Genomic DNA, 26,364 nt, shown 5'->3' with positions numbered 1-26,364 from the left:
CGGAGATGCCTTCTTTTGAGACTATGTGTCCCAAAACAATGCCTTGTTTGACCATGAAATGACATTTTTCAAAATTTAAGACAAGGTTTGTTTTGGTGCATCTCTCTAAGACTTTTTCAAGGTTACCTAAGCAATGATCAAATGAATCACCGTACACACTAAAGTCGTCCATGAAAACTTCCATACATTGTTCTAGAAAGTCCGCAAATAAGCTCATCATGCATCTTTGAAACGTTGCCGGTGCATTGCATAGGCCAAATGGCATACGCTTGTAAGCATACATTCCAAAGGGGCAAGTAAATGTGGTTTTTTCTTAGTCCTCTAGAGCAATGTGAATTTGGAAGTATCCAGAGTAACCATCAAGAAAGCAATAATATGATTTACCGGCTAGTCGATCAAGCATTTGATCAATGAACGGTGGTGGGAAGTGATCTTTTCTTGTGGCCGCATTCAACCTTCGGTAGTTTATGCATACTCTCCAAGAATTTTTCACTCTTGTTGCTATAAGTTCACCACTTTCATTTTTGATTGTGGTCACCCCGGATTTCTTTGGCACCACTTGGACCGGGCTTACCCACTCGCTATCCGAGATAGGATAGATGATGTCCGCTTCAAGTAGCCTAGTGACTTCTTTTTTCACAACCTCAAGAATGGTTGGATTAAGTCTCCTTTGAGGTTGTCGGACCGGTCTTGCTCCTTCTTCGAGAAATATGCGGTGCTCGCATACTTGGGGGCTTATTCCCACTAGATCCGCCAAACTCCACCCGATTGCCCTTTTATTTTTCCTCAATACATCTAGCAACTTTTCTTCTTGTTGAGGAGTTAGCTCTTTTGTAATTATCACAGGGAGCTTTTGGGCTTCATCAAGATATGAGTACCTTAGGTGGGGTGGTAGTGGCTTCAATTCCATCTTTTTGTCATTCTTTGAAGTTTGAGTTTTCGGATGGTTTGTATGGTGTGTGGTGTTTAGTTTGCTTGGACCTTCATTTGCTTCTTCAATCATGTACTTCTCATCTAACTTTGCAAGGTGCACTTCGGCAACCATGTTGTCAATTGGGTCACACCGGAATAGAGAGTGATTCTCTGGTGGATGCTTCATTGCTTCTTCTAGGCTAAAACTTACGACTATCCCATCTATTTCAAATGAGTAGGTTCCCGAGTAGGCATCTAGCTTAAATCTAGAAGTTCTCAAAAATGGTCTTCCAAGTAGGATGGATGATGCTCTCTCGGTTTCGCTTGATAGCATTTCAAGGACATAGAAGTCAATCGAAAACGCCAACCCTTTGATATTCACCAATACATCTTCCGCAACACCCGTCACGGTTATTATGCTTTTATCCGCTAGGACAAATCTTGCCGTCGACCTTTTTAGTGGTGGCAACCTCAATACCCGGTAGACGGAGAGCGGCATGATGCTAACACATTCTCCGAGGTCACACATACAATCGATAAATTGAACTCCATTGACGGTGCAAGTGACCATACAAGGGCCCGGATCATCACACTTCTCGGGCAATGCTCCCATTAAAGCGGAAATAGAACTCCCCAATGGGATGGTTTCCAATTCAAGAATTCTATCCTTGTTCATGCATAGATCTTTAAGGAATTTTGCATATCTAGGAACTTGATGGATAGCATCAAAGAGGGGGATGGTTACCTTAACTTTCTTAAATATTTCTACCATTTTGGGGTTGAGTTCTATGCGCTTCCTAGCTTTCTTTGCAAGTGTTGGAAATGAGAGTGGTTGAGCAATTTCTTCTTCTAAGGTTCTCTTGGTCTTGGGGGTCTCCTTTGTTGGTTGAGCTTCATCTTCAACTATGACTTGTGGTGTCTCCTCTTCCACTACCTCTTCTATATCTATTCTCTCCTCCTCTTGAGTGATTGTGATGGGATTTGAATCCTTTGCTCCCTTCTCTTTTAATTGTGTTCCGGATCTTAGGGTGATGGCATTGATGCCCCCCTTAGGATTGGGTTGAGGTTGAGAGGGAATGACGCTTTGGATTGGGGGTTGAGGAGTGGGATTTGATGGTGTGTCCATTCGTGCAAGAAGAGCTTGTAGTGTAGAGGTGAGGCCGGTGAGACCGAAAGCAAGTGTGTTTTGTAGTTCCTTTTGGCCTTGGATGATGGTCCGGAATGTTTCATCTTAGTTGGAGGGGGTGGTTGCATATGTGAGTTGAGGAGTTTGTGATTGGTGGGGTGATGGTCTTTGATGTGGTGGTTGGTATGTTTGGTAATTTCTTTGTGGGTTTTGTTGGTTGTATGGTTGATTTTGTTGGTTGTATGGTGGCCGGTTTTGTGAGAAATTTTGTGAGTTGTTGTTCCATCTTTGACCTCCTCCATTGTTGTTGTTGTCCCTATTCCCTTGTTGATGATTGTCTCTCCAATTTTGATTGTGATACCCACTCCCTTAATTGTAGCTTCCTCCTTGATAAGGGTGCCCTTGGTTAGGATTACCGCCTTGGTAGTACCCTTGATTTGGGCGGTCATAGAAATTATGGGTAGCCGCCAAAGTGTTGTCTTCTTGAAGGCTTGGGCACTCATCCGTGTAGTGGGAATAGCAAGAACAAATGCCACACACTTTTTGAGGGACCAATTGTTGATTGTGTTGTTGAGGGGGTAGGGAGTGTTGTTGGTATGATTGAGGTTGTTGTGGTTGTTGTTGGTTCAATTGGAGTTGCCTCAAGATGGACGTCATCTCGCTCAAGGATTGAGTTAGAGCGGTGGTTTCACTACTAGTTGATACCTCATTCACGGTTCTTGGGTGGTTGACTCTTCGTCTCATATGTTGATTTGATTCGGCTAAGTCAATGATAAGTTGTCATGCCTCCTCCGCTGTTTTATATTTAGACAAAGAACCATTGCTAGAGGTGTCCAAGAGAGTTCTATCTTGTTCTCGCATCCCTTGACATATGTATCCAAGCAATACTTGAGTGTCAAGCATGTGATTAGGGCATGCGTCTAGTAGCTTAAGAAACCGTTCCCAATACTCGTATAGCGGTTCCGTTTCACCTTGCACAATACAAGACATTTCCTTCCTTAGCCTATCCATCTTCTCCGGGGGCAAGAATTTATCCAAGAATCCTCTTCTAAGTAAGTCCCAATCGGAGGTGACTTCACTAGATAGAGTGTAGAACCATTCTTTAGCCTTGTCCTCAAGAGAGAAAGGGAAAGCAAACAACCATATAGCAACCTCATCGAATCCTTCCCGTCTAGTTGTTGAGCATATACGATGAAAGTCTTTGAGATGTCGAATAGGCTCTTGTGCGGGAAGCCCATGGAACTTAGGTAGGAGGTTGATCAAAGCGGTCTTAAGTTCAAAGTTTGCATTCAAGTTGGGGTGAGTTACATGAAAGGGTTGAAGGACATAATCTGGTGCACCTGCTTCCTTGATAGTAACTCTCCTCGGAGCATCCATGGCGTTATTACCTAAAACAAAAAAAGAGTTATTAGTGATATTGTTGGGAGAATGACTATTGCCTTCTTTGAGTGACGGTTCAATGTTCACTTTTAGTAAGGTGGTTGAGGTGGTGAAAACCTCTTCACCTTTTCCAAACTTTAGCCGCCTCCGAGCGTGTCTAATATGAAACAAAGTTTGTTCTATTTCCGGATCAAAGGGGACTAAGCTCGGATTCGGTTGTGAACGCGTCATGCAATGAAGGGGAAGTGAGATTCATGGTAACGATGAGGGGTTAGTCACTTGAACAATTTACAATGAAATGCAATTATGTACATATATATACACATTTACTCTAAACAATAACATGGCACGCTAAGCAAATTTCCCCGGCAACGGCGCCATTTTTGATAAACGAAATTTGTCATGCCGATATAGAATTCAATAATGGATATAATCGTGAGTATAGTCTAGTTGACATTCAAACTTCGCATCAAAAAATCCTACAATCTATAACCAAGAGTACTAGTCTCCCGAGTCGTTCTCCCTTGGAATTGCGAGAGCATGCATCTTATTGATTAGAAAGCCTTGTTATGATTCTTTGAAGGTTTAGCAAAATAGATGACAAACAATCAATCTTTAAAAGACTTGGCCTAGGGTTGGCATTAGAAATTCTATCCTTATAGTTCCTTCAATGATGACAACAATTAGGCCTTGCTTCATTTAGTTAACCCCTAGGTATAGGGGAAAGTCAAATGGGAGTAACTAACTTGAGTCACAAGTTCTAGTTTTACCTTAGGAAAATCTAGCTTTAGTGCACTCCAAGTCAACTAGCAATTTCTAATTCCAAATCAACAATAGACATAAACTATTCAACTCCTTCTAATGGCCCAAACCCTATGCCAAGTAAGAAACTTTTACTCCATAACTAGTGTTGGCATTTTATCAAACAATTGATGAGCAAGAATGAAAGACATAGTAAGAATGAGAAGAAAGTAGAATTAAAAGTGCTTCAACACAAGAAATTAACAACAATTAACAAAAATCAACAATGGAAATGAAATTCTCAAGAGCTTGATAAAATTCAAAACTACAAAGTTGAATCTAGGATCTATGAAAATTGAGTAATTACAAACACTAATTGAGATTGGAGAAGAAGATCTATGACATGAACAAAGTAAATTGAGAATTGCAATGGATCTCACCAAAGAGTGATTGAAAATTCAGAAAATGGATGAAGATGAACCCTAATGAGAGCTTGCAATCTCTCTCTCCCCCTCCAAGAGTGTAACTAACTATATCCAAAAATATCTAGAACAATCTAAAATGAGCTAAAATCCCTTAACCCTTCAATCTTTGGTCTTCTTAAGCTCTTTCCGCCAAGGCACTTCCCCAAGATGAGATCCCCAACTGTCTCCATACCCAGGTCACGTGACTCTTTAAAAAAATCATATTCGAACATCGGCGCGCACGCGCAAAGCACGCGTGCGCGCCACTGGGGCATCTTGTAATGTGCGCGGAGGCTAATGTACGCGTACGCGCCCATGGAGATCATGGCCTAGCCGCTACACAAGCCGGCTCGTGGCTTGGCTCTTGGCTTTGACTTCTAGCTGCTCAATCCACGCGGGCGCGCCAAGTGCGCGCACGCGCCCTTGTTGAAGTTTCCAAAGCTCAATTTCTCATGCTCCCTTCCTTTGCGCCCGTTCTCCTTCTCTCTTCCCGGTTCATCCCTGCCCTATATTCTGAAACCACTTAGCACACAGGTCACGACATCGAATGGCACCAAGAGAAGATTAGAAATGTATCTAATTTAGTGCGAAATAAGCATGTTTTCATCCATGAGGCAAAGATTAGGAAAGGAACACAAAGTCTCATATTTTCATATAAAAAGCGTGTGGAATCATTGATAAAACCCCTGAAATCGATACAAGATAAACCCTCAAAATGGGGTTTATCAACTGGGTATTTTCTTAGCTTTTGCTTAGGTTCTGTGTTAGCATAATGGTGCCTAGGGGGTGGTTCAATGGGGTTGTAGCTTGATTTTTTACTGTTTTTAGGGTTCCCGACCTCCCGTGCTAACTAAGTGGTGCCCCCGTTGTAGGTATGGTCGAGCATCCTGTGGTTCCAAACCTGGCTCAGTGGCCGCTAGCCGATTTTGTCCACCACTACGCCTGGGTTACTTCCGATGTGAGGGACACCCCGTCCAAGGTTACTCGAGAGAGCCTTCAAGAGTTTCGGCAGGCTGGCCTTTTGTGTGGTGGTGGTCCCGAGGAGGCGTTCTACCAGGTTTACGTCCCTGCCGACCGGGAACGTTTTTGTCAAAAGAACTTGGCGTCTCCACGAGTAGTTGACTGGTTGTGGGTTTATAAACCCATTCTCACCACCCTGGGAGTTCGCTTACCCTTCTCTCCCTTTGTCATGGGCTTGCTGAACTGGTGCGATGTTGCTCCGTCGCAACTGCACCCAAATAGCTGGGCTACTATTCGTTGCTTTGAAATGGTTTGTGAGTACTTGGGAGTATTTTCCTCTACCTCTTCCTCCTTACCAACCCTTCTCGGGAGGGAAAAATGAAGAAAGGGTATATGCCTTTTAGGGCTCCACAGGGTCGAAGGATCTTTGGTCTTTTTGAGGATTCCTTCCATGGCTTTAAATCAACTTTTTTCAAGGTCAGACCAGTTGAGGGCCATAAACCTTTTTGGCTTACTGCGGAGGGGGAAAGATGGATCTCAACCTATTGGAGTTTTGCGACGGGGTCCGATTATTTGATAAAGGTTTCTTACGATTGGTTGAGCTCGGAAGAGCATAATATCGCCGACATCCTGTTGGCCATTTTCGGTGAGAAAAATCTTAATCCTCATATGGTTATGGGGGACCGGGAGACCGGTCGGTCATATGTAGGTGAGCTCTTTGTTTTCCTTGTATCTTTGCTTTAGTGTTTCGCTTTCCTTTGCTTATGCCTTTGTTTCTGGTGCACAGTTTCCATGGCTGGTGGAAAGACTACCATAGCTGATCTGATGAACCTCATCTAGGGGAGTGATGAGGACTCTTCGGTGACTCCTTCGGCGGACCATGGTCAGGAGGTCGCTAGCGAAGCTAGTAGTCAGGTCGCCGGAGCTGACCAGGGATAGGTCGAGACGGCTGAGGTCCCACCCGAGGTCACTCTGGGGAACCCAGATGTTGAGGAGGGGGTCTGCTTCGAGGAGGAAGGTTTGGGGTCTGGTGGTGACGACCTCCAAGTCGTTAGCAACCCAAAGAAGAGGAAGCGGGACTCGGGGAAGGCTCTTTCCGTCATGGAAAAGAACTTCGATGCTGGGGGTTTTATTGAGTCCTAGTTGCTCCCTGGTACCGAGGAGTTTTTCCAGAATGCCGACCTCGCGGGCCAGACGAGGTGGATCTATTGCAGCCTTCTTCGAGCTGCCACTATCACCAAGAAGGTGGAGCCTGTCTTGGGAAATATCCATGTTTTAGAAGGGAAAATTCGGAACTCTCAGAAGGATCTGACAGATTTGAGATCTCAAGAGGAGTCTTTGAAGACGAAATTGACTGAGCAGGAGGGGAAGGCAAAGGAGGATGCCAAAGAGATTAATAGGCTGGTGGAGCGGGACCTCGCCCTGATGAAGGATTTAAATGCTTCTCGTGCTGAAACTGCTACTGCCGAGAAGAAGGTCAAGGAGCTAGAGGAGAAGTTGAAGTGGCAGAGAGCTCGGCTGCAACTGCTCATCAAGAGGTGGCTTCCCTGAAGAAGAAGAACAAGGAAATTGCGAAGGGTGCCCAGGAGGCCGTGAAGTTAACCGAGGAGGGGATTAAGCTTCAGGTGGCTGTGTTGGTTCCTGACCTCGATCTTTCCCAGATTGGGGCTTTTAAGACGGTTGAGGACGGAAAGATCGTGGACATCCTCAAGCCTTAAGATGGATACCTCTCCTTTGCATTTGCATTCTTTCACAATTGTAATTCCTTGCTTTTACTTTTGGGCCCGTTTGGGGTGCCTTTGTCTGTAATGAATATTTTGGTACTTCCTTTTGTTTAAATCATTTATGGTTGTTAATATTTGTTTGCTCGGGCCATCGTGTCTTTGCTTACTTTATCATTTTGCTTATCCGGGCCGTCGTGGCCATTTTTTGGTGTTTGGTTTACCACTTTTATGGTATTTACCGCTTTGTTGCTTGTCGCTTTTTCTAAGTTGCGCATTTTTAGTTTTGGGTCCCTTTGGTTCCTGGGGTGATCAGTCCTGGGTTTTCGTTAGGTCGACCGCTCGTCGATTTGTTGCTTTGTCGTATGGGTGCATATCTTGCAAAAGACACCGTTACTGTATATATAAAACTTAAATTAAAGGAACGACATAATACATAAGTAAAAGAACTCGAAGTGAAAAAAAGAAAATGGAAAGGGAATTAAATGGAGGGAGCGGGGTTGTCAGGTCGTATGGTTGCTTCTTCTTATGCGTATAATCTTTTTAGGTTTACCATGTTCCATGTTCACCGCACCTTACTTCCGTCCAACCTTTCTAGCTTGTATGCTGCCTTGTCGAGGACTTTTCTTACTCTGTAGGATTCTTCCCAGTTTGCGGCCAACATGCCTTCTCCCGGGGTCGGTGGCCCTATGTCGTTGCATCGCAAGACCAGGTCGCCTTCCCCAAGGCTTCTCTTCAACACTTTGTTGTTGTACCTTAGAGCAATCCTTTACTTGATTGTTGTCTCTGTCAGATATGCCATCTGCCTTGTTTCGTCAACCAGGTCTTTCTCGGTTGCCTCGTCTCCTCCTTCGAGGAGTAACCTTGGGCTCGGCTCCCCTATTTCGATTGGGATGACTGCGTCGACCCCGTATGTGAGTCGAAAAAGGATTTCACTGGTAGATGATTGGGGAAAAGTTCCGTAAGACCATAAGACTGAGGCTAGTTCGTCTGCCTATGAGCCTTTCTTCCCTTCAAGCCGTTTCTTTAGCCCTTTTAAGAATTTTGTTGGCTGCTTCTACCTGGCCGTTGCTCTGGACGTGCTCGACTGAGGAGAACCTTTGCTTGATTCCTAGTCCTGAGAGGAATTCTTTGAACTTTTTGTCGGTTAATTGTGTCCCATTATCCGATATGACGAATTCTGGGATTCCGAATCTGGTGTCTACTTGCCTCCACATGAACTTTTGACAATTTGCTGAAGATATGCTACGAAGCGGTTCGGCTTCTACCCAATTGGTGTAGTAATCTATGGCTACTATCAAGTATTTTACTTCTCCCGGCCCGTGTGGGAATGGCCCTAAGAGGTCGACTCCCCATTGGGCGAAAGGTTAGGGTGCTATCATCAGGCTGAGTTCTTCAGGTGGGGCTTTGTGGAAGTTGGTGTTTTCTTGGCATTTTTTGCATTTCTTGACGAACCCTTGAGCGTCCGACATCATTGTGGGCCAGTAATATCCTGCTCGGATAATCTTCCTTGCCAACAACCTTCCTCTAATATGGTGACCACAATACCCCTCATGGACTTCGCTTAGGACGTAGTTCGTTTGGTCGGGGCGTAGGCACTTGACTAGGGGTTGGTAGAGCCCTCGCTTGTATAGCTGTCCCTGTATGATCACATACTTGGGTGCTTCCCTCTTTGTAGCTTGTGCTTTTTTCTCATTCTCAGGAATTTCGCCGTGCTCCAAGTATTGGAGGATAGGGTCAATCCATGAGGGGGGCTCGGCGTTTGGGTTGCACACAAGATGATTGCTGGTTGGTGTGCGAAATTGTGATCACTACTTTTCACAACTCAAATAATCCCTAGTAATGGCCCCAAAAACTTGGTGCTCAATACCATGGCATAAACACAACTTTGCACAACTAACCAGCAAGTGCACTGGGTCGTCCAAGTAATAAACCTTACGCGAGTAAGGGTCGATCCCACGGAGATTGTTGGTATGAAGCAAGCTATGGTCACCTTGTAAATCTCAGTCAGGCAGACTCAAATGGGTATAGATGATGAATGAATAAAACATAAAGATAAAGATAGAGATACTTATGTATATCATTGGTGAGAGCTTCAGATAAGCGTATGAAGATGCTTGTCCCTTCCGTCTCTCTGCTTTCCTACTGTCTTCATCCAATCCTTCTTACTCCTTTCCATGGCAAGCTTATGCAAGGGTTTCACCGTTGTCAGTGGCTACCTCCCATCCTCTCAGTGGAAATGTTCAACGCACCCTGTCACGGCACGGCTATCCATCTGTCGGTTCTCGATCAGGCCGGAATAGAATCCAGTGATTCTTTTGCGTCTGTCACTAACGCCCCGCCCTCAGGAGTTTGAAGCACGTCACAGTCATTCAATCATTGAATACTACTCAGAATACCACAGACAAGGTTAGACCTTCCGGATTCTCTTAAATACCGCCATAAGTTCTTGCCTATACCACGAAGACTCTGATCTCACGGAATGGCTGGCTCATTTGTCAGGCGAGCGCTCGGTTGTCAGGCGATCAACCATGCATCGTGTATCAGGAATCCAAGAGATAAACATTAGAGCCTTGTTGCTTGTAGAACTACAGTGGTTGTCAATCACGTGTTCATAAGTGAGAATGATGATGAGCGTCACATAATCATCACATTCATCAAGTTCTTGAGTGCGAATGAATATCTTGGAATAAGAACAAGCTGAATTGAATAGAAGAACAATAGTAATTGCATTAAAACTCGAGGTACAGCAGAGCTCCACACCTTAATCTATGGTGTGTAGAAACTCCACCGTTGAAAATACATAAGAACAAGGTCTAGGCATGGCCGAATGGCCAGCCTCCCAAAGTGATCAAAAGATCTAAAGATCAAAAGATTCCAAAGATCAGAAGATTTAAATACAATAGTAAAAAGGTCCTATAAATAGAGAACTAGTAGCCTAGGGTGTACAGAGATGAGTAAATGACATAAAAATCCACTTCCGGGCCCACTTGGTGTGTGTTTGGGCTGAGCATTGAACCATTTTCGTGTGGAGACTCTTCTTGGAGTTAAACGCCAGCTTCTGTGCCAGTTTGGGCGTTTAACTCCCACTTTGGTGCCAGTTCCAGCGTTTAACGCTGGGAATTCTGAGGGTGACTTTGAACGCCGGTTTGGGCCATCAAATCTTGGGCAAAGTATGGACTATCATATATTGCTGGAAAGCCCAGGATGTCTACTTTCCAACGCCGTTGAGAGCGGCTTCTGTAGCTCCAAAAAATCCACTTCGAGTGCAGGGAGGTCAGAATCCAACAGCATCTGCAGTCCTTTTCAGTCTCCGAATCAGATTTTTGCTCAGGTCCCTCAATTTCAGCCAGAAAATACCTGAAATCAAAGAAAAACACACAAACTCATAGTAAAGTCCAGAAAAGTGAATTTTAACTAAAAACTAATAAAAATATACTAAAAACTCAACTAAAACTACTAAAAACATACTAAAAACAATGCCAAAAAGCGTACAAATTATCCGCTCATCACAACACTGGTGCACGAAATTGTGATCACTACAACTCAAAACAATCCCTAGTAATGGCTCCAAAGACTTGGTGCTCAATACCATGGCATAAACACAACTTCGCACAACTAACCAGCAAGTGCACTGGGTCGTCCAAGTAATAAACCTTACGCGAGTAAGGGTCGATCCCACGGAGATTGTTGGTATGAAGCAAGCTATGGTCACCTTATAAATCTCAGTCAGGCAGACTCAAATGGGTATAGATGATGAATAAAACATAAAGATAAAGATAGAGATACTTATGTATATCATTGGTGAGAGCTTCAGATAAGTGTATGAAGATGCCTTCCCATCCGTCTCTCTGCTTTCCTACTGTCTTCATCCAATCCTTCTTACTCCTTTCCATGGCAAGCTTATGCAAGGGTTTCACCGTTGTCAGTGGCTACCTCCCATCCTCTCAGTGAAAACGTTCCTATGCTCTGTCACAGCATAGGCTAATCAGCTGTCGGTTCTCGGTCAGGCCGGAATAGAATCCAGTGATTCTTTTGCGTCTGTCACTAACGCCCCGCCTGCTAGGAGTTTGAAGCACGTCACAGTCATTCAATCATTGAATCCTACTCAGAATACCACAGACAAGGTTAGACCTTCCGGATTCTCTTGAATGCCGCCATCAGTTCTCGCCTATACCACGAAGACTCTGATCTCACGGAATGGCTGGCTCGTTTGTCAGGCGAGCACTCAGTTGTCAGGCGATCAACCATGCATCGTGTATCAGGAATCCAAGAGATAAACACTAGAGCCTTGTTTGCTTGTAGAACAGAAGTGGTTGTCAATCACTTTGTTCATAAGTGAGAATGATGATGAGTGTCACGGATCATCACATTCATCAAGTTGAAGAACAAGTGATATCTTGGACAAAGAACAAGCGGAATTGAATAGAAGAACAATAGTAATTGCATTAATACTCGAGATACAGCAGAGCTCCACACCTTAATCTATGGTGTGTAGAAACTCCACCGTTGAAAATACATAAGAACAAGGTCTAGGCATGGCCGAATGGCCAGCCTCCCAAAGTGATCAAAAGATCTCAAGAAAAAGGTTCCAAAGATCAGAAGATGTCAAATACAATAGTAAAAGGTCCTACTTATAGAAAACTAGTAACCTAAGGTGTACAAAGATGAGTAAATGACATAAAAATCTACTTTCGGTCCCACTTGGTGTGTGTTTGGGCTGAGCAATGAAGCATTTTCGTGTAGAGACTCTCCTTGGAGTTAAACGCCAGCTTTTATGCCAGTTTGGGCGTTTAACTCCCATTTTGGTGCCAGTTCCGGCGTTTAAGGCTGGGAAATCTGAAGGTGACTTTGAACGCAGGTTTGGGCCATCAAATCTTGGGCAAAGTATGGACTATCATATATTGCTGGAAAGCCCAGGATGTCTACTTTCCAACGCCGTTGAGAGCGCGCCAATTGGGCTTCTGTAGCTCCAAAAAATCTACTTCGAGTGTAGGGAGGTCAGAATCCAACAGCATCTGCAGTCCTTTTCAGTCTCTGAATCAGATTTTTGCTCAGGTCCCTCAATTTCAGCCAGAAAATACCTGAAATCACAGAAAAACACACAAACTCATAGTAAAGTCCAGAAAAGTGAATTTTAACTAAAAACTAATAAAAATATACTAAGAACTTAACTAAAACTACTAAAAACATACTAAAAACAATGCCAAAAAGGGTACAAATTATCCGCTCATCACGACACCAAACTTAAATTGTTGCTTGTCCTCAAGCAACTGAAGATCAAATAAGATAAAAAGAAGAGAATATGCAATGAACTCCAAAAACATCTATGAAGATCAGTATCAATTAGATGAGCGGGGCTTTTAGCTTTTTGCCTCTGAATAGTTTTGGCATCTCACTCTATCCTTTGAAATTCAGAATGATTGGCTTCTTTAGGAACTCAGAATCCAGATAGTGTTATTGATTCTCCTAGTTAAGTATGATGATTCTTGAACACAGCTACTTATTGAGTCTTGGCCGTGGCCCAAAGCACTTTGTCTTCCAGTATTACCACCGGATACATACATGCCACAGACACATAATTGGGTGAACCTTTTCAGATTGTGACTCAGCTTTGCTAAAGTCCCCAATTAGAGGTGTCCAGGGTTCTTAAGCACACTCTTATTGCCTTGGATCACAACTTTATTTCTTTCTTTTTCTTTCTTTTTCTTTTTTTTTTTCTTTTTCTTTTTTTTTTCGCCTCCTCTCTTTTTTTTTTTTGTATTCACTGCTTTTTCTTGCTTCAAGAATCATTTTTATGATTTTTCAGATCCTCAGTAACATGTCTCCTTTTTCATCATTCTTTCAAGAGCCAACATTCATGAACCACAAATTCAAAAGACATATGCACTGTTCAAGCATACATTCAGAGAACAAAAGTGTTGTCACCACATCAATATAATTAATCTGTTATAAAATTCAAAATTCATGCAATTCTTCTCTTTTTCAATTAAGAACATTTTTTTATTTAAGAAAGGTGATGGATTCATAGGACATTCATAACTTTAAGGCATAGACACTAAGACACTAATGATCACAAGACACAAACATAGATAAACATAAGCACTAAAATTCGAAAAACAAGGAAATAAAGAACAAGGAGATTAAAGAACGGGTCCACCTCAGTGATGGCGGCTTGTTCTTCCTCTTGAAGGTCTTATGGAGTGCTTGAGCTCCTCAATGTCTCTTCCTTGTCTTTGTTGCTCCTCTCTCATGATTCTTTGATCTTCTCTAATTTCATGGAGGAGGATGGAATGTTCTTGGTGCTCCACCATTAGTTGTCCCATGTTGGAACTCAATTCTCCTAGGGAGGTGTTCAGTTGCTCCCAATAGCCTTGTGGAGGAAAGTGCATCCCTTGAGGTATCTCAGGGATCTCATGATGAGAGGGATCTCTTGTTTGCTCCATCCTTTTCTTAGTGATGGGCTTATCCTCATCAATGGGGATGTCTCCCTCTATGTCAACTCCAACTGAATAACAGAGGTGACAAATGAGATGAGGAAAGGCTAACCTTGCCAAGGTGGATGACTTGTCCGCCACCTTATAGAGTTCTTGGGCTATAACCTCATGAACTTCCACTTCTTCTCCAATCATGATGCTATGAATCATGATGGCCCGGTCTAGAGTAACTTCGGACCGGTTGCTAGTGGTAATGATTGAGCGTTGGATAAACTCCAACCATCCTCTAGCCACGGGCTTGAGGTCATGCCTTCTTAATTGAACCGGCTTCCCTCTTGAATCTCTCTTCCATTGGGCGCCCTCTTCACAAATATCAGTGAGGACTTGGTCCAACCTTTGATCAAAGTTGACCCTTCTAGTGTAAGGATGTTCATCTCCTTGCATCATAGGCAAGTTGAATGCCAACCTTACATTTTCCGGACTAAAATCCAAGTATTCCCCCCGAACCATAGTAAGCCAATTCTTTGGATCCGGGTTCACACTTTGATCATGGTTCTTGGTGATCCATGCATTGGCATAGAACTCTTGAACCATTAAGATTCCGACTTGTTGAATGGGGTTGGTGAGAACTTCCCAACCTCTTCTTCGGATCTCATGTCGGATCTCCGGATATTCACTCTTTTTGAGTGAAAAAGGGACCTCGGGGATCACCTTCTTCAAGGCCACAACTTCATAGAAGTGGTCTTGATGCACCCTAGAGATGAATCTCTCCATCTCCCATGACTCGGAGGTGGAAGCATTTGCCTTCCCTTTCCTCTTTCTAGAGGTTTCTCCGGCCTTAGATGCCATAAATGGTTATGGAAAAACGAAAAAGCAACGCTTTTACCACACCAAACTTAAAATGTTTGCTCGTCCTCGAGCAAAAGAAGAAAGAAGAGAGTAGAAGAAGAAGAAATGAGGAAGAAGGGAGTGGCTTTGTGTTCGGCCAAAGAGGGGGAGAAGTGGTGTTTAGGTTGTGTGAAAATGAAGGGGTGAAGAAGGGTATATATAGGAGAAGGGGGATCATGGTTCGGCTATTATGGATGGGTTTGGGAGGGAAAGTGGTTTGAATTTGAAGGGTGAGGTAGGTGGGGTTTTATGAAGGATGGATGTGAGTGGTGAAGAGAAAGATGGGATTTGATAGGTGAAGGGTGTTTGGGGAAGGGGAATTGAGGTGATTGGTGAATGGGTGAAGAAGAGAGAGAGTGGTGGGGTTGGTGGGGATCCTGTGGGGTCCACAGATCCTGTGGTGTCAAGGAAAAGTCATCCCTGCACCAAATGGCATTCAAAATCACGTTTTGAGCCAATTCTGGCGTTAAACGCCGGGCTGGTGCCCCTTTCTGGCGTTTAACGCCAGGTTCTTGCCCTTTTCTGGCGTTTAACGCCAGTCTGGTGCCCCTTTCTGGCGTTAAACGCCCAGAATGGTGCCAGACTGGGCGTTAAACGCCCAACTGCTAACATTACTGGCATTTAAACGCCAGCAAATTTTCCTCCAGGGTGTGCTGTTTTTCTTCCTGTTTCTCATTTTGTTTTTGCTTTTTCAATTGATTTTGTGACTTCTTATGATCATCAACCTACAAAATAAAATAAAATAACAAAAGAAAATAGATAAAATATAACATTGGGTTGCCTCTCAACAAGCGCTTCTTTAATGTCAGTAGCTTGACAGAGGGCTCTCATGGAGCCTCTCAGATACTCAGAGCAAATGTTGGGACCTCCCAACACCAAACTTAGAGTTTGAATGTGGGGGTTCAACACCAAACTTAGAGTTTGGTTGTGGCCTCCCAACACCAAACTTAGAGTTTGACTGTGGGGGCTCTGTTTGACTCTGATTTGAGAGAAGCTCTTCATGCTTCCTCTCCATGATGACAGAGGGATATCCTTGAGCCTTAAACACAAAGGATTCTTCATTCACTTGAATGATCAGTTCACCTCCATCAACATCAATCACAGCCTTTGCTGTGGCTAGGAAGGATCTGCCAAGGATGATGGTTTCATCCATGCACTTCCCAGTCTCTAGGACTATGAAATCAGCAGGGATGTAATGGCCTTCAATCTTCACCAAAACATCCTCTACAAGTCCATGAGCTTGTTTTCTTGAATTGTCTGCCATCTCTAATGAGATTTTTGCAGTTTGCACCTCAAAGATCCCTAGCTTCTCCATTACAGAGAGAGGCATGAGGTTTACACTTGGCCCTAAGTCACACAGAGCCTTCTTGAAGGTCATGGTGCCTATGGTACAAGGTATTGAAAACTTCCCAGGATCTTGTTTCTTTTGAGGTAATTTCTGCCTAGACAAGTCATCCAATTCCTTGGTGAGCAAAGGGGGTTTATCCTCCCAAGTCTCATTTCCAAATAACTTGTCATTTAGCTTCATGATTGCTCCAAGGTATTTAGCAACTTGCTCTTCAGTGACATACTCATCCTCTTCAGAGGAAGAATACTCATCAGAGCTCATGAAAGACAGAAGTAAGTCCAATGGAATCTCTATGGTCTCATTTTGAGCCTCAGATTCCCATGGTTCCTCATTGCGGAACTTAGTGGAGGCCAGTGGACGTCCATTGAGGTCTCCCTCAGTGGCGTTCACTGCCTCTCCTTCCTCTCCAAATTCGGCCATGTTGATGGCCTTGCACTCTCCTTTTGGATTTTCTTCTGTATTGCTTGGAAGAGTACTAGGAGGGAGTTCAGTAACTTTCTTGCTCAGCTGACCCACTTGTGCCTCCAAGTTCCTAATGGAGGACCTTGTTTCAGTCATGAAACTTTGAGTGGTTTTGATTAGATCAGAGACCATGGTTGCTAAGTCAGAGGGGTTCTGTTTAGAATTCTCTGTCTGTTGCTGAGAAGATGATGGAAAAGGCTTGCCATTGCTAAACCTGTTTCTTCTACCATTATTGTTGTTGAAACCTTGTTGAGGTCTCTGTTGATCCTTCCATGAGAAATTTGGATGATTTCTCCATGAAGAATTATAGGTGTTTCCATAGGGTTCTCCTAGGTAATTCACCTCTTCCATTGAAGGGTTCTTAGGATCATAGGCTTCTTCTTCAGATGAAGCATCCTTAGTACTGCTTGGTGCATTTTGCATTCCAGACAGACTTTGAGAAATCAAATTGACTTGTTGAGTCAATATCTTGTTCTGAGCCAGAATGGCATTCAGAGTATCAATCTCAAGAACTCCTTTCTTCTGATTTGTCCCATTGTTCACAGGATTCCTTTCAGAAGTGTACATGAATTGGTTATTTGCAACCATTTCAATTAGCTCTTGAGCTTCTGTAGGCGTCTTCTTCAGATGAAGAGATCCTCCAGCAGAGCTATCCAAAGACATCTTGGATAGTTCAGAGAGACCATCATAGAAAATACCTATGATGCTCCATTCAGAAAGCATGTCAGAAGGACATTTTCTGATCAATTGTTTCTATCTTTCCCAAGCTTCATAGAGGGATTCTCCATCCTTCTGTCTGAAGGTTTGGACTTCCACTCTAAGCTTACTCAATTTTTGAGGTGGAAAGAACTTTGCCAAGAAGGCATTGACTAGCTTTTCCCATGAGTCCAGGCTTTCTTTAGGTTGTGAGTCCAAGCATGTCCTAGCTCTGTCTCTTACAGCAAAAGGGAATAGCATAAGTCTGTAGACCTCAGGGTCAACCCCATTAGTCTTGACAGTGTCACAGATTTGCAAGAATTCAGCTAAGAACTGATGAGGATCTTCCAATGGAAGTCCATGGAACTTGCAATTCTGTTGCATTAGAGAAACTAATTGAGGCTTAAGCTCAAAGTTGTTTGCTCCAATGGCAGGGATAGAGATGCTTCTCCCATAGAAGTCGGGAGTAGGTGCAGTAAAGTCACCCAGCACCTTCCTTGCATTGTTTGCATTGTTGTTGTTTTCGGCTGCCATGTCTTCTTCTTTGAAGATTTCTGTTAGGTCCTCTACAGAGAGTTGTGCCTTAGCTTCTCTTAGCTTTCGCTTCAAGGTCCTTTCAGGTTCAGGGTCAGCTTTAACAAGAATGCTTTTGTCTTTATTCCTGTTCATATGAAAGAGAAGAGAACAAGAAAATATGGAATCCTCTATGTCACAGTATAGAGATTCCTTGAGGTGTCAGAAAAGAAGAAAAATAGAAGGAAGAAGGAGAAGAATTCGAACTTAGTCAGATAGAGTTCGAACTGTGCATTGAGGAGGAGTGGTACTCCATAATTAGAAGGATGTGAGAAGAGGGGAAGAGATTTTTTCGAAAATTAATTAAAAAGATTTTAAAAACATTTTGAAAAACTTTAATTTGATTTTTGAAAATCAAGAGTGAGAAAGAGATCAAGTAATTTTTTTGAAAAAGATTTTGAAATTAGAAATCAAAAAGATATGATTAAAAACTGTTTTGAAAAAGATGTGATTAAAAAGATATGATTAAAAAGTTATGGTTTTAAAAAGATATGATTGAAAAGATATGATTTGAAAATAATTTAAAAAAAAGATTTGATTTTAAAAATTAATGACTTGCCTAACAAGAAAAGATATGATTCAAACATTAAACCTTTCTCAACAGAAAAGGCAGCATACTTGAAATGTTCAATCAAATCATTTAATTGTTGGCAAGTATCTTTGAAAGAGAAAGAAATTGATTTTGAAAAAGATTTGATTGAAAAGATATGATTTGAAAAAGATTTGATTTTGAAAAACTTTGAAAACTTGAAAAAAATCTGAATTAAAAACAGAATCTTCGCTCTTGTGCCATCATGGCGTTAAACGCCCAGAATGGTGCACATTCTGGCATTTAACGCCCAATGCACTACCTTTTTGGGCGTTAAACGCCCAACCAGGCACCCTGGCTGGCGTTTAAACGCCAGTCTGTCCTTCTTCACTGGGCGTTTTGAACGCCCAGCTTTTTCTGTGTAATTCCTCTGCTGCATGTTCTGAATCTTCAGTTCCCTGTACTATTGACTTGAAAATAGAACCAAGATCAAATAAACAATGCACGCAAGACACCAAACTTAAAATTAGACACTAGACTCAAACAAGAAACATAAAATATTTTTTGGTTTTTATGATTTTGAAAATTTTTTTGTGCTTTTTCGAAAATTATATGAAAATAGAAAATGAAGGTTTCAGAATTCTCAATTTTGATTCCAGGAATCATTGCAATGCTAGTCTAAGACTTCGGTCCAGGAATTAGACATGGCTTCACAGCCAGCCAAGCTTTCAAAGAAAGCTTCGGTCCAAAACACTAGACATGGCCAATGGCCAACCAAGCCTTAGCAGATCATTGCTCCAATAGCAAGATTGATAGAAATCAACAAGCTCTTGTGATGATCAGTTGAAACCTCGGTCCAATAAGATTAGACATGGCTTCTCAGCCAGCCAGATTTCAACAGATCATCATGAAACTCTAGAATTCATCCTTAAAGAACTCTGAAAAAAAAATACCTAATCTAAGCAATAAGATGAACCGTCAGTTGTCCATACTCGAAACAATCCCCGGCAACGGCGCCAAAAACTTGGTGTGCGAAATTGTGATCACTACTTTTCACAACTCAAATAATCCCTACTAATGGCCCCAAAAACTTGGTGCTCAATACCATGGCATAAACACAACTTTGCACAACTAACCAGCAAGTGCACTGGGTCGTCCAAGTAAAAAACCTTACGTGAGTAAGGGTCGATCCCACGGAGATTGTTGGTATGAAGCAAGCTATGGTCACCTTGTAAATCTCAGTCAGGCAGACTCAAATGGGTATAGATGATGAATGAATAAAACATAAAGATAAAGATAGAGATACTTATATATATCATTGGTGAGAGCTTCAGATAAGCGTATGAAGATGCTTGTCCCTTCCGTCTCTCTGCTTTCCTACTGTCTTCATCCAATCCTTCTTACTCCTTTCCATGGAAAGCTTGTGCAAGGGTTTCACCGTTGTCAGTGGCTACCTCCCATCCTCTCAGTGGAAATGTTCAACGCACCCTGTCACGGCACGGCTATCCATCTGTCGGTTCTCGATCAGGCCAGAATAGAATCCAGTGATTCTTTTGCGTCTGTCACTAACGCCCCGCCCTCAGGAGTTTGAAGCACGTCACAGTCATTCAATCATTGAATCCTACTCAGAATACCACAGACAAGGTTAGACCTTCCGGATTCTCTTGAATGCCGCCATCAGTTCTTGCCTATACCACGAAGACTCTGATCTCACGGAATGGCTGGCTCGTTTGTCAGGCGAGCGCTCGGTTGTCAGGCGATCAACCATGCATCGTGTATCAGGAATCCAAGAGATAAACATTAGAGCCTTGTTGCTTGTAGAACTACAGTGGTTGTCAATCACGTGTTCATAAGTGAGAATGATGATGAGCGTTACATAATCATCACATTCATCAAGTTCTTGAGTGCGAATGAATATCTTGGAATAAGAACAAGCTGAATTGAATAGAAGAACAATAGTAATTGCATTAATACTCGAGGTACAGCAGAGCTCCACACCTTAATCTATGGTGTGTAGAAACTCCACCGTTGAAAATACATAAGAACAAGGTCTAGGCATGGCCGAATGGCCAGCCTCCCAAAGTGATCAAAAGATCTAAAGATCAAAAGATTCCAAAGATCAGAAGATTTAAATACAATAGTAAAAAGGTCCTATAAATAGAGAACTAGTAGCCTAGGGTGTACAGAGATGAGTAAATGACATAAAAATCCACTTCCGGGCCCACTTGGTGTGTGTTTGGGCTGAGCATTGAAGCATTTTCGTGTAGAGACTCTTCTTGGAGTTAAACGCCAGCTTTTGTGCCAGTTTGGGCGTTTAACTCCCACTTTGGTGCCAGTTCCGGCGTTTAACGCTGGGAATTCTGAGGGTGACTTTGAACGCCGGTTTAAGCCATCAAATATTGGGCAAAGTATGGACTATCATATATTGTTGGAAAGCCCAGGATGTCTACTTTCCAACGCCGTTGAGAGCGCGCCAATGGAGCTTATGTAGCTCCAGAAAATCCAGTTCGAGTGCAGGGAAGTCAGAATCCAACAGCATCTACAGTCCTTTTTAGTCTCCGAATCAGATTTTTGCTCAGGTCCCTCAATTTCAGCCAGAAAATACCTGAAATCATAGAAAAACACACAAACTCATAGTAAAATCCAGAAAAGTGAATTTTAATTAAAAACTAATAAAAATATACTAAAAACTCAACTAAAACTACTAAAAACATACTAAAAATAATGCCAAAAAGCGTACAAATTATCCGCTCATCACTGGTTCGGTTGCCAGTCCTTGGATTAGAGACCTATTTCCCGTCCCGGGCTTGGTGCTTGTTAGCTTGGAAAGGAGATCTGCTTGGGCGTTTCTCTCTCTAGGGACATGCTGGATTACGAATTCTTCTAAGCTTTTTCATAGCTCTTTTACCTTTTCTAGTTACTTTTGTAGTAGTGTGTCTCTAGCCTGGTAGCTGCCGTTTATCTGGGAGGTGATGATCTGGGAGTCACTGGTAACGTCTATCCTTGATGCTCCGACCTCTTTAGCTAGGACTAACCCTCCTATTACTGCTTCGTATTCTGCCTGGTTGTTGAAGACTGGAAAATCGAATTTGATCGATTGTTCGTAAGCTACTCCTGCCGAGTTCTCAAGGATGATGCCAGCTCCTCTAAACATTTGGTTGGATGCTCTGTCAACGTGGAGTTTCCACCGTGTGTTCGGTGTGTCGGGTGAGTCACCTATGACCTCTACCAGAAAATCTACCATTGCTTGGACTTTGATTGCCTGTCTGGGTTCGTATTGCAAGTTATATTGAGACAGCTCTACTGCCCATGCCATCATTCTTCCCGTGAGGTCGGGTTTCTGAAGGACTTGCCGAATAGCCTGGTCAGTTCTCAGGATGATTACTTGCCCTTGGAAGTACTGTTTTAGCCTTCTTGACGAGGTCAGTAGGGCGTAGGCCAATTTTTTCAACTTGGTGTACTTCAACTCCTCCCCTTGGAGTACCTTACTGATGAAGTATATTGGGCGTTGAGTCTTGTCTTCTTTTCGAACAAGGACTGCCATCATGGCTTGTGTGGTCACTGCCAAGTATTAGTACAAAGGTTCTCCTTCTCTGGGTCTGCTGAGCACGGGAGGTTCTGAGAGTATCTTTTTGAAATGGCTAAATGCTTCTTCGCATGTCGGGGTCCACTCAAAGGTGATCCCTTTCTTCATTAGGTTGGAGAACGGGATGGCCTTTTTTGCCGAGGCTTCGAGGAAGCGGGATAAAGCCGTAAGTTTCCCGGTAAGTCGCTGCACATCTTTGATGCACCCTGGGCTCGTCATTTTGAGCACGGCTTCGCACTTGTCTGGGTTGGCCTCCACCCCCTTTTGCGTTATCATGAAGCCTAGGAATTTCCCTGCTTTCATGGAAAATGCACACTTAAGTGGGTTGATCCGCATCTTGAACTTTCTTAGTGCCTTGAAGACAGCTTGGAGGTCGTCTATAAGACTATTCGGTTCTACTGTTTTTACCAAGATGTCATCGACGTAAACTTCTACTGTCTTGCCGATGAGGTCGTGAAAGACCTTGCTTATTAGCCTTTGGTACTTCAACCCAAATGGCATTACCTTGTAGCAATAGGTGCCTCCTGGAGTTATGAACGCTGTTTTGTCTTCGTCAAGTCGGTGCATCGGGATCTGGTTATAACCGGAGTATGCATCCATGAAGCTGAGGAAACGATATCCTACCGCTGAGTCTACCAAGGTGTCGATGTTGGGGAGGGGGAAAGAGTCTTTGGGACATGCTTTGTTCAGGTCAGAATAGTCAACACACATTCTCCACCTTTCGCTGCCTTTTTTGAGCGGGACGACGTTGGACATCCATGTGGAGTACTCGAGCTCCTTGATGAACCTGGCTTCTAGTAGCCCGGCTGTTTGCTTGGTGACTTCATTGGCCCTTTCCTGGGACATCTTTCTTCGTCGTTGGGCTACTGGCTTGGCATCTAGTTTGACAGCTAGTCGGTAGGATGCGACTTCGGGATCCAAGCCGGCATGTTTGAGGGTGTCCATGCGAAGAGATCGCCGTTTGCCCTTACGACCTCCATGAGGGGGCCCTTGAGCTCGTGGGGTAGGTTCCTGTTTACGAAGGTAAACTGCTCTGCCGACTTCCCTATTTGGAACTTCTCAATGTCCCCTTCTGGTTCTAGTCTCGGCTTGACTTCCATCCTTACGTCCAAGTCTGCCAAGAACACACCAGCTGCCTTCTTAGACTCTTTCCTTAGGTAGAGACTGGCGTTGTCGTAGGCGACCGCCGCTTCTAAGTCTCTCCTAATGGAGCCAACGGTTCCTTTTTCTGTCACGAACTTTATTGTTAGGAATTTAGTACATATCACGGCTGAAAATTCATTGATGGTCTTTCTTCCTAGAATGATGTTGTAGGCTGTGGAGTCTCTAAGGACTACGAAGTCCGCCATAACCGACCTTTTACCGTCATCGGCTCTAAGGCAGATTGGGAGAGAGATCGTCCCGTCGAGCTTTATATAGTTGTCGCCTAGCCCCATAACCCCGTGCTGGTGACTCTTGAGGTCAGACTCCTTGAGTCCCATGACGTCGAATACGTTCCTGAATAGGATGTTGGAGTTAGCCCCAGTATCGACGAGGATTCGCCTGACTAACCCGGTCCCAACAATTGCCGTGATTACCATGGGGGTGTTTTAGGGAGATCGTAAAACCACTGATCTTCTGGACCGTAGGATATCGTTGGGGTCTTCTGCTTGAGGCGGTGGGACCTCTTGTCGAGATAGAAAGGATCCGGGTATCCTTCTTTGCTGCTGACTTAGATTTGGGGGGTATCGCGCCTGACCACAACGTTAACCACGAAAGTTGGGGGGTTTTCGGTGTTCCCTGTGGGCTCTTGTCTTGCCTTGACAGTCCGGTTACGATCTTTTTTGGAGCACTCCCGTTCCCGTCTTCTTAGTTCTCGGATGAGTCGGGAGAACTCGCTCAATTTTCCATCCCAGATGGCCTGTTCTAAAGCATCTTTGAGGTCGAAACAGTCTTGGGTCTTGTGACCGAATCCCTTGTGATAATCACAATAGAGGCTTTTGTTGCCTTCCATTCTCTCTTTTAACGGTCTGTGTCTGGATAGGATTTCCTTGTCCGCAATCTACTGATAGACTTCCACTATGGGCGCCGTGAGTGGCGTGTAGTTGGTGAACCTCCCCACCCATGGAGGTTGTTTGGGGTGCTTGGCCGGGGTTCCGTCCCTAGGAGCTTCTTTATATCGGTCGACCTGGGGGCCTGCCAAACTGAGGGGTTCGAGAGCTACCATTTATTGGTTGCTACAACCTGACTCACCTCCTTATCATTGATGTATTCCTTGGCCACGCTTTGAATTTCCTGCATGGTCCAGACAAGTTTGGTCGTGAGGTGCTTTCTAAAGTCCTCATTTAGCAGGCCATTTGTTAGGCAGAGACTAGCAACCGAGTCCGTGAGGCCATCAATTTCCAAGCATTCGTCGTTGAACCTATCCAGAAACTTTCTGGTCGGCTCTCCGGGCTTTTGAGTGACCCCTAGCAAGTTAATCGGGAGCTTTGCCTTGACTATGCGTGTTATGAACCGAGCTAGGAAGCTTTGGGAAATGTCCATGAAGGTCGTGATGGACCCTTGCGAGAGTGCGTTAAACCATCGGACTGCTGGGTCAGCCAGCGTTACGGGAAATGCTCGACCCCTGACCGCGTCGCCTACCCCTTCCAAATTCATCTGCGCTTCAAAGGCTGTGAGGTGCTCCTGGGGGTCCTTAGTCCCTTCGTACCTCATCTCTGTTGGCTTGTCAAAATTTCTCGGAAGCCAGACCTTGAGGATCGAGGGGTGGAAAGGGGTTGTCCCCATGATGACGGGTTCCAGCCGTTTCTTGGCTTTTCCCTTTTGGGACTCCCCGTGGCTCTCGGACCTACCTTGGGTAGGTCGGGAGGTCGCTTGTGTGTGCGCCTCATCGCATTTTGTTAGGCTCTTCTCTCGGTCTTCGTATCTTCGGGAGGGGGAGCGGGTGCGGGATCGGCTGACGTCTCCGTGGGATCGGCTAACGTCTCCGTGGGATCGACTCCTCGCTGCAAGCTCCCTTTCAAGGTTTTGTACTCGGTGTCTAAGCTCCTACATAATCTTAGCGCCGTCGGCTCCCGTTCCTCCGAAGGGACGTCTTTCTGGGGTCTTCGTGTAGATTGGTTGGTTTGGCTGAATGGAGGATCGCGGGTGTTCGGCGCCACGAGCCATCGAACTTGCCCTACTCAAGCGGGCCCATCCTCCTTCCCGAAGCTCCTCCGACGTGGGGAGTCGCTCCATGTCTGCTCCAGGATCCCCATAGACGGCGCCAATGTTCGCTACCTGCGAGATTCGGGTGCTCGGGGGGTCGGGTTGTGATGAGTGGATGAGGCCTTGGGCTGACTTGGATCGGGAGTAGGTGTGTGGGTCAAAATCTGGCGACACCGAAGGTGGCGTGGACGAGGGGGATAACCATCTGCAAGGACACTTCAACGATCAAGTCAGTGTTCGTACGAGGTGAGAGCCAAATTAAGTAAAATGATGCGTACCTCGGGGGAAGAGGTGGCCTCTTCCCTTATATACTATGTTGGGTGGGCCTATAGGTGACCTAGCCCACTGACCAGGAAGCTTCTACGATCTGTCCTGGTCCACGTGGGAGGATTAGGTCGTTCCGGTTTTTGGATCGGGGCTTCGGGTGCTATCCCGAGGGAACCGACCCGACCGGTCGCTGGTCGCGGTGGCGTAGGTCGTACAGATGGTAAGTCGTTCGTGCTTCAGGTCGAGTGTTAGGAACCGACCCGTTGGATTCTCCCTGCTGAGGGATGGTTCGGACTTGGGTCAGGAATAGTTCCCCGACCCGACTGCCAATCGGGCTAGACCTGCAACGGTCCATAATAGAGAACTAACTTTTTGTTAATGAAGATGTTAATGCTCTTTAATTAGGACCAATAGACTCTTTCTTCTCTTTACAGGAGGTACTAACTATTAATTATTTGAATAATTAACAAAATATTGAATTTATATAAAAAGTTAACAATATCGGATTGAATTTTAGATTACTAACAAAAATTATATCTAATTAATTTAAATTTTGATTTTTAAAATTAAAATTAATTTTTTTAACCTATTATTTATGTTGTTCAAAAAAACATTTTTTTCTTATGAATGTTTGGTATTATTCCACCACCCTGCCATATTGATAAGACTCTTCATGTGCAGGCATGGCTGGAATGCCAAATAACCAAGTGCATATTCAGCTACTGGATGAAATAAAATGCCCAAATACATATTTGAACCGTTATTGTTTTATTTGACCAGTATAGTATGAATTATGAAATGAAGGGTTCAATTCATAATATATAACTATAATTGGATCAAACATTTTGATCTTTAATAATTTTTTATTATTTTAGAAGTCTTCGAAAGCCAATTAGTCTCTTTTCTTATAATTATATTTTTGAAAACTAAATTATTTTATAATAAAATTTGTTATAAATTTATCTGGCTACTAAGAATACTAAAAATTTTATTAAAAGCGACGAAAGACTAATCTAATAATTTTCGAGATTTTTCATTGAATAATAAAATTTTATTAAAAATCAAAATATCCCTTCTAAAATTTATTA

General features: G+C 43.7%; 1 protein-coding gene and 1 non-coding gene across 2 annotated transcripts; one reads left to right on the top strand and one right to left on the bottom strand.

Moving 5' to 3' along the window:
* The first annotated feature begins 17,156 nt into the window (after nt 1-17,156).
* Nucleotides 17,157-17,264, top strand: LOC112767316 (small nucleolar RNA R71). The gene has a single exon (XR_003184859.1). It is a non-coding gene; the product is annotated as a small nucleolar RNA R71 (small nucleolar RNA).
* Nucleotides 17,265-24,022: 6,758 nt separating this feature from the next.
* Nucleotides 24,023-24,589, bottom strand: LOC112726105 (uncharacterized). Its single transcript, XM_025775486.1, has one exon. It carries the CDS (start codon nt 24,587-24,589, stop codon nt 24,023-24,025), a length of 567 nt encoding a protein of 188 aa, XP_025631271.1.
* Between the last annotated feature and the right edge of the window lie 1,775 nt (nt 24,590-26,364).

This window comes from Arachis hypogaea, chromosome 2 (assembly GCF_003086295.3).
Source record: "Arachis hypogaea cultivar Tifrunner chromosome 2, arahy.Tifrunner.gnm2.J5K5, whole genome shotgun sequence".
NCBI lineage: Eukaryota > Viridiplantae > Streptophyta > Magnoliopsida > Fabales > Fabaceae > Arachis > Arachis hypogaea.
Note: the sequence above shows the minus strand (reverse complement) of the source record. Positions and strands in the feature narration are given on the sequence as shown.